General features: G+C 43.6%; 2 protein-coding genes across 2 annotated transcripts; both read left to right on the forward strand.

The window, feature by feature from the left end:
• Positions 1–307: 307 nt before the first annotated feature.
• On the forward strand, positions 308–5,451 carry LOC147983351 (F-box/FBD/LRR-repeat protein At1g13570-like). Its single transcript, XM_087540701.1, has 3 exons — positions 308–1,258; positions 4,826–4,969; positions 5,071–5,451. Exons 1-3 carry the CDS (start codon positions 308–310, stop codon positions 5,449–5,451), a joined length of 1,476 nt encoding a protein of 491 aa, XP_087396827.1.
• Positions 5,452–8,462: 3,011 nt separating this feature from the next.
• On the forward strand, positions 8,463–9,320 carry LOC147983352 (uncharacterized). Its single transcript, XM_087540702.1, has 3 exons — positions 8,463–8,562; positions 8,682–9,145; positions 9,258–9,320. Exons 1-3 carry the CDS (start codon positions 8,463–8,465, stop codon positions 9,318–9,320), a joined length of 627 nt encoding a protein of 208 aa, XP_087396828.1.
• The last annotated feature ends 179 nt before the right edge of the window (positions 9,321–9,499 follow it).

The raw sequence follows: 9,499 nt of genomic DNA on the forward strand, positions 1-9,499 counted from the left end.
GACAAAGCATTAAGAATCGAAGAAAAAATATACGTAGTATAAAAAGTGAAAAGGCCCACGTATATTGTACAGTACTCCTGCGGCGTCCTGTCCCGACCAACCGGCCCAAATATCGGAACGGTGCCCTAGGTCTGACACAGAGAGTGTATATTCACTGGTGGAGTACATATATAGGGCATCCAAATTTCGATCGAGGTCTCACGCCGCCAGCCCCCATTCCATTCCCGTCTCTCTTTCCCCGGCCGCCGCTCTGTCCTCTCCTGAAACTCACGCCGTCGGCCGTCTCTCTGACCTCTCCTTCCACGCCATGGACCTCCTCATGGACCGCATCCTCCGCTGCCTCCCTGCTCCACCTGAGCCAATCACCACCACCACCGGCGCCCTCCCTCTCCCTGCAGCTTTCGAGTGCGCTGCCAACTCCAGCGGCCGCCGCGTCAACATCAGCGCCCTCGCCGAGGACATCCAGCGCCAGATCGTCTCCAAGCTCCCCATGAAGGAGGCCGGTCGCACCACCGTGCTGTCGTCTAGTTGGAGATACATCTGGCGCACCACCCCGCTCGACCTCGACGCCAACATCCTGATCCCCCGCGGCGACGACGGATCTGATGACCCCGACGCCGTGGTGAGCCGCGTCTCCCAGGTCATCGGCTCCCACGAGGGCCCTTTCCGATCCGTCCACCTCAACAGCAAGGCCATCCGTCACCGGACGTCCAAGCTCAAGGAGTGGTTCAAGGCCTTGGCTAGGAAGGGCGTGCAGGATCTCGTCTTCGTCAACCGCTTGTCCCTCCTCTTCATCAGTCTTCCTGAAGAGATCCTGGAGTGCACCTCCCTGGTGCGTCTCTACGTCGCCGTGTGCAACTTCCCGTACACCGGCCTGCGCCCTGCCGCCGACGTCCGGTTCCCCGAGCTGCTGGAGCTCGGCCTGTGCCCCGTCGGCTTATGCGAGGTAGACTTGGACCGCTTCCTCGCCGGTAGTCCCAAGCTGGAGAAGCTGGCTTTCGTCTGCGGCCGCGTCGCGCTGACCCGCATCGACCTCATTAATCCCAAACTGAGATGCGTGCTGTTCTGGCACGCCGTTCCGTCACATCAGCTTGCCGTGGTGGATACACCGCGCCTTGAGCGCATCATACTCTGGGAGGACGACGCATACAGCAAGACCCCCGCCAAGATCAAGATTGGAAGTGCTCCACTGCTTCGGGCTATTGGCTACCTCAACCCCACATTGCATGTGCTCCAGATTGGGGACGAACTAATCATGGTACGTATGTGTTCTCAAATTTCAAATGGATTGTTTATAATTCTGTCCATGCTGCTATATGCCTACTTGCACCGTGCTTGTTTACTGTCCAAATTTTTTATTTTCCTGATCAGAAAATGCACACATGTGTAGTGTACGTTCACTGATACACTAGCAGTGTGCTGGGTTAACGTTTAACGGATGCTAGGAATAAATTCTTGATTTGACAAAAAGTTAATTCTACTTAAAGTTAGGCAATGGGCGATAAAGTGATTTAGGATAATCATATATTTCTTCAGTTTACAAATACATGGGTCGACGGACAGCGTGGCAATAAAAAAAGGGACATATATGATACCTAATCAAATTGTTAATAACTTTTGTGCTACTAATGTTTTCTTAATAAAATTAGAGAAAAAAGGTACTTTCTACATATTATTATACAAACATATGAATTTCTCTACTGCTTATCCATAGGAAGGGATAGCTATATTTTTTTCACTAAGTTCGTCAGTGGGGGTAACAACGACTAATTAAGATACAGAAGAAAATGACTTGAATGACATTGGATGTCGGAATAACCTTACCAACCTTTGAAAGTTTGAAGTACAATACTATATAGATGATGTCTCGATCACAAACAACTGTTAGTCTGTCAGAGAATAATGCGCTGGACTGAGAAACCTTATCACATGCGAAAATCAAATTGCATGTTAATTCAAGAAAAAAAACATAGTTGCACTCACGAATGAGTGATGTGGGACTTGTAATCAGAATGGGAGCAACTGATAAAACTTAAGAAGCCTACCTTCTTAAACATTGGTGAAGTAGTCGATAAAATGTTCTCCATTAAAAGGCGAGGGAAATAATTGCATGAACCGCTTAACAAAAGGGTCATTATGTGGAATAACTTACATGTGGCTAATTAATATGTAAATAACATGGCAAGCTAATAACCTTCTGAAAAGAACCAACACATACATCATACACGTATGGTATTAGAAATACTTCACTGATTTTAGACCCCACCGGCATTCATATATTTCTCTGGCAATATGAATATAAACTGAGATCCAGTGAGAGAGGAATCGTTTTCATGCCTATAGAAATTGAGCCTCAAGTCAGACCTGCAAGATCAAACTTTTTTTACTGTAGTTAGTTATTCTACCACACTAAACTGTTTATGAAATTAAATTTACCATAAGCACTTCACTGATATTATTCACTGCGATAAAATTCCATGGTTATTGTACATGACCTTCAGAGCAACATTCTGGAGAAAACTATAAATATTGAGCCTATAACTTCACAGTTATTGATTCTTTTTTTCCTTTTAGAAGGGAAATCTGTTAATTATAAATATTGAGCCTATAAATGTACACATTTAACCTCAATCCTAAAGCCATACTACTGTTTTCTCCCAAATAAAGAGGAACTAATTTTTCTATTTATACACCTAGAATATATACAGTTTATAGTCTCTCCTTTTAGTGAAATTGAATAAAAGCACCATAGTTATCAGTTGATAGTCTCATCGGCAATTTAAATTGAACATGATTGTGGCTAATTACTATAATTATTTTAGTGATGAAGAGGAAGTAATATTATTGGAATATATACGGAGGTGGTCAGAGTTACTGATTCTTTTCTCCTTTTAGAAGGGAATTTTTTGAGAACTGTAAATATTGGTCCTATACATGAACGGTTGTGAACCTAATCGTAATACCATACTACTGTCTTCTCACAAATAAAAAAAGAACTAATATTACTGTTTATGCACCTAGAAAGATTATATGTAGAAAAACTACCATGCATCTTTGTACATATTAATTTTATTTTAGACTCCAAGCAATATCTATATGCAAAAGTAAATTCAGAACCATGCATGGCGAGAGTAGTAATAACTTGTGAAATTTGAGAACTCATTCTCAGTAGTATAAATTTAAAACTCCAGGGAAGTGAACAAAAATACAAATATTTAACCAAATATTACACGAGGACACCAACTTATACGCGAAGAGGGAGATTACCTACAATAATCATTATCCTCTTATCGTTCTTGTGTATTTGGCATGAACTGCTATATAGAATTACCCGCAAAAAAAAACTGCTATATAGAACTACAATGTAACTGACCTTGTTATTGTGTGAACATTTCTCTCTGGAATGTCGATGCGCATACAAATTAATTAAAGCCTTCTGAAGTGTTTTATTTTCCTCCATTTAACTTATGAATTAAAAGCAGCAGCATTCATAATCAACACATTTTACTTGGGCATTCAGCACGCTTGCTGTCCTTGACACCTAATGATGATGCCTTTTTTACTAATGATTGAACACCATTCTCTCCCTTGAATATTCACATCGACAGTGCAGCATCAAGGAATTCATGGTGCATGCACAGATTATCCCCACTACAACATATAGCAGATGCCTCTTGAACAAAAAATGGACGATTGGGGAAGATGAAACAACGACCTCTAGGCACAAGCACCATGGAGAGATTAGGGCATGATACTTGAAATAGAGGGTGGCTGTGGGAAATATTATAGCTGCTCATTTTTTCTTCTTTGCAAATTCTTTTTCTTTTTGGAGGTCACAACCTATACATGAATCTGTAAGGCTCTGCTTGGCTTTTTCTTCCCTTCTTGCGACTTCCTTTTCCTTTTTGAGAGCTTGCATCCTGTAGAGAGATCCATAAGGTTCTGCGTGTTTTTGCTCTTCGAGTCCTTCATTTTTGGAAGATCACAGCCTCTAGATGAGTCCCGTTAGGAACAAGTGTTGAGGTGGCACAAAGGGCAATGGCTTCCTGGGATACTTCAACCAATGATTGTAGATAACTAACAGAGATATCGAATGGGCAATTTTCATTCTTTTTCTGGGATTCCATTTATTAAATATAAGATATAACATGGATTAAATAAAATTAACTAGGCTCCTATCCAACATTATGCCAAGTAATATATCTACATATGCCCGCCAACTGTGTTCTAGGCAGCAAAACACATCAAATTAAAGCCATGATACCTTTTTCAGCTTTGAGAGAATATGTTTCAATTTATCTTTCATGATTTTGTGTGATCAATTTGATTCGATCTGTTGACCGCACTATTTTGTGTGGGGCCATTGGACACAATGTTGCCTCAAGTGGATCACAAAAACTTGACCCAAATGAAATGTAAGAGGCGTGAATGTTATTCTCCTCTTCTCTTGATTTATAAAGGATAGTACAATACTAATACACGTGTAATGCACGATAAAATGGCACCATTGACAAAAGAAAAAATATAACCATTCTTTTTCCTGTGATTTATGGTTGAAGAATGTATATTTAATATGCTTTATCATCAAATGTGTCGATCTTTTATTTTAAATATATCTTGAATTATATTATTATAATAAAACCATTTAAGGCGGTATTTCCTGCCCTTGAAGTAAAGTGTTAACAGTCAGTTATATATTTTTATATTCTGTTATCTCTTGATTCACAAAAAGAATAAGCGATTGCATAGTCACTTGATGCTGAGAAAACAAGGAATGTATGTATATCTACCTTCTGTGTATTTTAGTAAGTTTTTCTTACTGTAGGCTGGGACAAATGCCAGTCCAACTGTCGAGGTTCTGAGTGTCAATATCTTGGCCATTGATTTCCAGTTTGGAGCCGCCGAGGAAGAAAGGATGGTGCTATCATTTCTATCATGCTTTCCGAGAATTCAGATATTGCATGTCAAGGTATATGTGACATCCGTGTTCTCCCACTTTTCCTTATTCTGAATCATTTGCACACAACAATTGACATGCAATATATGCCCTGCTAACACTTTTCTTTGTAGAATGGCGGATCTCTATTCAAAAGCCTTGTTGACAGTGATGGCACATTATGGAAGAAGAAAATAGATCCCATCAAATCTGTGAAATCAACCATTGAGAAGATCGTATTGTATGATTTCTGTGGGGGTGATAGCGAACTATCATTCTTTAAGTCCATTTTGAAAAGCGCAAACATGCTCAAGGAGATTTGCATTGTCTTCTCGGATGATGTATTTTCTACCGGCATGGAAGCTGATATGGATGAAAAATGGAAAAGCGCTGCCGCCTCAGTTGAATTAGCTAATGCGACTGTGCAAATCTTCAGGGTGCATAAACACTACACGTGGAACTACAAGACAGCATCTGATCTCTTACTTAATGACCCTTTTGATTGCCTAACTTGAACACGCCTGGCACTTCTTACTACTAGTTACTCTGCAAAGGGCTACTGAACTGATAGTCAAGTCCCTGAAGGCAATATAGCTTCTTTAGGCAATATAGTACTTTGAGTTGTTAGGTTGGCGCTCGCAGCTCTCCATGTTCAAGTACCCTGGCATCGCCATTATTTTCTATTTAATTTACTAGCCATGTGGCTGCTACTTGAATAAACATTTGTACCATAAATGATGCCTACACTGCATACCCATTTGCCTTTGCCGAATTTTATCTGCGACACTTCATGGTAAATTCTTTAGTTGATACTATACGTGAATGCCGTGGATGTTGGTGTCTAAACGACATAGTTACTGTTTATTTTATGAGGTGTTTTCATGTGGCTAGCGTCAACTGTGTGAGCATTCTACATCTATGAAAGAATCACCTGCGAGCGAGTTAACAACAATCTGGTTGTGCGTCTCAGAAAAAAAATTGGTTCTAGTTTGATTATAATATTGATCATGGTGACGTGATTCCTGGATAATATACTTTAACTGCTTTATACAGGCTTACGTCAGATATAGTTGACGTCTGACAAGGTATATATATTTATATCAGTTTTTTCAAGTGCTTTCCAATCTACAGTTCTACACATCAAGTAGAGAGAAATATGCACCGAGTTAATATCAACAATATATGAGTTAAGTGATTGAATGTTACACCTTTACAAATTGTATGATGCAGGGTCAGGCATATGTTAAAGTAAGACATAATTTGGAATGCTCATTAAACAAATGCATTGCAAAACATACTGATCTTTACTGAATAATCATAACTTTAAATATACAACTTGACATTTCATGGGTTTTACATCTAAGCACATATAAATTCCTCTAGTTGGAGATCATGTCATGTACCCCGCATAAACTGTTAAGTCCCAGTACACTAGACACCAGTGTGTGGGATCTAGTCGCCTGATCCCTCCTAAACTATCAGTGGTGTGGACTCTCTAAACTTCCACGCCACTAGTAACAAGTCAATTATTAGTGGTGTGCTCTTCGCCTCAACGCCACTAGTGAGCTAGATACAATTGGTGTGTTAGTTGGATGACACGTCACGCACCAATAATTCAGCTTTGGGCAGCTTCCTTCTTCATCCTCTCGCCCTTCACTACTTTCTCCTCTTTCTCTTCTTTCTCCTTTCACTCTCCTCTATCTATTCTCCCTCTCTCTCCTTAGCTTTTCTTCTTCCTCTCCTCTCTCCCCTTCACTATATATCTAGATCTCCCTCGATCTTCTCTTCCTACCCAAAACTCCTTCACTATCCAATGTCCTCAGGCACCTACCGATGGACCTATGTCTTCTGTCCGTCACAACATAGAATGCCCACATCAAAGACATGCTCGCTGCTGCCATCAGGAGCGAAATGAAGTGAAATGCAGCCTAGAGTAAATATCGTCTGATGTGCGGCACAAAACAACAAACTTATTGGAAATTGGAACCGCTTTAAGGAAAACACGAAAAGAACCACAAAAAAAACCGACTTATAAGCCCGTGCGACTAACGCTCCATCTCAAGGTAGCTCAAGACGGCCAAGTGAAACAACCTGGAACAAAGTGAGAGATATTGCGAGAGCCAGTGCCCAGCTGATGACAGTGAAGTAATTTGGCAGGGGCAAGCACGAGCAGTGCCCAGCTAGCACCAAGGAAGCAACCATGCAGTGTCGAGTGTGTGCATGCCGGATACTTGCGCACGGGGCTAGAAGCAGCCATCGGGCGGACCTAAGATGTTCATCACGTGTGGCGAAGCGGGCTACGTGCCCGAACCGGGACAACACAGGGAGCTCTCTAACTGGGCGAGCGCAACGTGCAAGGCGGCTGCATTGAGGCCAGGGTGGCGCGACCATACTAAGCCGCATGAGGCCGAGGGCGCTGACAGTGGGGTCCGGAGATACCATCGTGCGCGGGGCCTACTCGCGGGGGTGCCCAACAACGCCCAATGATGGTGTCCCCGAACGCACGGTTGACCATCATGGACCACCATCCGGGGACGCCCGGGTGCACGCCATCCGGGCTCAAATGGCGTGGAGAGCCCCCGGGAGGCCTACGCGGCATGCCACCAAAGAACAAATGGCTCGGAGGGCACTCTTGACCTCGACGAGCCCCAGGAGGTGGGTACTCTAGCATCCTTTTTAGGAGTATTTTCCCTTTGTTTATATGAGTGTATTTTGGGTAAAATACACTCATATTGTATATGTAATTTTCAAAAAATTATTAGCTTAGATTTAATAAGATGTTTGCACATATTTCACAAACTGTTCAAGTAATTTTCAAAACTGGTCCAGGCACTCAGAAAAACGTTCATGAAATTTTAGTAACTTTTCGCACATCCTCAATAAATGTTCATTGCATTTAATATAATCTTCATACATTTCTCAAAATGCTCATGCCATTTTAAAAAATGTTCACATGTTAAAAAGAGTGTCCATGAATATTGTACTCCTTCAATCGACAATAATATGTGATTGAGTGCTGACTACGTTGCAACTCCCAGACCTGTCAACGGAAGGAGGTAAAAAGGGCCGACGAAGAGTTAATAATTCAGAGAAAAATATGGTCACAAAGGCCCATGAATGTTGTACTCCTGTGGCGCCCTATCCCGACCAACTGGCCCAAATATTGGAACGGAGCCCTAGGTCCGACCGAGATTGTAAAATCACTGGTGTAGTACTACTAGGGTATTCAAATTTGGATCGAGGTCATGCAGCCAATCCCCATTCCATTCCCGTCGCGCTTTCCCCTGCCACCGCTCTGACCTCTCCTCACATCACGCCGTCGGCCGGCTCTCTGACGGTCTGACCTCTCCTTCCACGCCATGCACATCCTCATCGACCACATCCTCCGGCATCCACTGCCTCCCTGCTCCACCGGCGTCCTCCCTCTCCCTGGAGATTTCGAGTCCGCCACCTCCTCCAGTGCCGGCGCGTCAACATCAGCACCCTCCCCAAAGTCATCCAACGCCAGATCGTCTCCAAGCTCACCATGAAGGAGGCCGGTCGCACCACCGTCATGTCATATAGCTGGAGATACATCTGGCCATCCTCCACCCCGCTCGACCTCGACGCCAACAGCCTGATCCCCGGTCTCCTCGGTCATCGGCTTGCCCTTTCCGATCCGTCTACCTCAACAGCAAGGGTCATCTGACAAAAGACGTCAAAGCTCAGGGAGTGGATCAGGGCGCTTGCTAGCAAACGCGTGCAGGATCTGGTACTGGTCCCTTGGCTTCATCACTCTTACTGAAGAGATCCTGCAGGCTGCAGTGCACCACCCTCATGCGTCTCTATGTCACCGTGTGCAACTTCCCGTACACCGGCCTGCGCCCTGCCGCCGACGTCCCGTTTCCCGAGCTGCTGGATCTCGGCCTGTGCTCCGTCGGTTTATGCGAGGTAGACTTGGACCGTGTGCTCGCCGGTAGCCCCAAGCTGGAGAAGCTCGCTTTCGTCCTCGTTAGTCCCAGACTGAGATGCGTGTTGTTCTGGCGCCGTTCCTCACATCAGCTCGTCGTGCTGGACGCGCCAAGCCTTGAGCACGTCATACTTTCGGAGGAGGACGCATACAACAATACCCCCACCAAGATCAAGATTGGAAGTGCTCCGCTGCTTCGGGCTATTGACTACATCAACCCCACATTGCATGTGCTTCAGATTGGGGACGAACTAATCATGGTACGTATTCTCAAATTTCAAATGGATTGTTTATAATTCTGTCCATGATGCTATATGCCTTCTTGCGCCCTGCTTGTTTACTGTCCAATTTTTTATTTATTTTCCTGATCAGAAAATGCACAAAATCACACATGCACTACAGGAAAATCCTGTTTTCCCCTATGTTTGCCCATAAGCCGAGGGCTTTTTTTCGGGTACTCGGCTTATGTTCCTCTAAGCCGAGTCTAGAAAAAAAAAACACCCGGCAAATTCAATGGACTTGGCTTATGGCCATCTATAAGCCGAGTGTTGCAAAAAAAACTCTCGGCTTATAGGGATAGCACGGTATCTATTGGAAAAAGCACCTGGCTTATA

Source organism: Triticum urartu, chromosome 2A, assembly GCF_056163025.1.
Source record: "Triticum urartu cultivar PI428250 chromosome 2A, HENAU_Tu73, whole genome shotgun sequence".
NCBI lineage: Eukaryota > Viridiplantae > Streptophyta > Magnoliopsida > Poales > Poaceae > Triticum > Triticum urartu.

Excerpts from the sequence above, each read along its gene's own strand:
- LOC147983351 (XM_087540701.1), top strand. The coding sequence starts at position 308 with ATGGACCTCCTCATGGACCGCATCCTCCGCTGCCTCCCTGCTCCACCT. Across the intron at positions 1,259-4,825 it reads TTGGGGACGAACTAATCATG|GCTGGGACAAATGCCAGTCC; the intron begins GTACGTATGTGT and ends TTCTTACTGTAG. Across the intron at positions 4,970-5,070 it reads TTCAGATATTGCATGTCAAG|AATGGCGGATCTCTATTCAA; the intron begins GTATATGTGACA and ends TTTTCTTTGTAG.
- LOC147983352 (XM_087540702.1), top strand. The coding sequence starts at position 8,463 with ATGAAGGAGGCCGGTCGCACCACCGTCATGTCATATAGCTGGAGATAC. Across the intron at positions 8,563-8,681 it reads CGCCAACAGCCTGATCCCCG|GATCTGGTACTGGTCCCTTG; the intron begins GTCTCCTCGGTC and ends AAACGCGTGCAG. Across the intron at positions 9,146-9,257 it reads TTGGGGACGAACTAATCATG|AAAATGCACAAAATCACACA; the intron begins GTACGTATTCTC and ends TTTCCTGATCAG.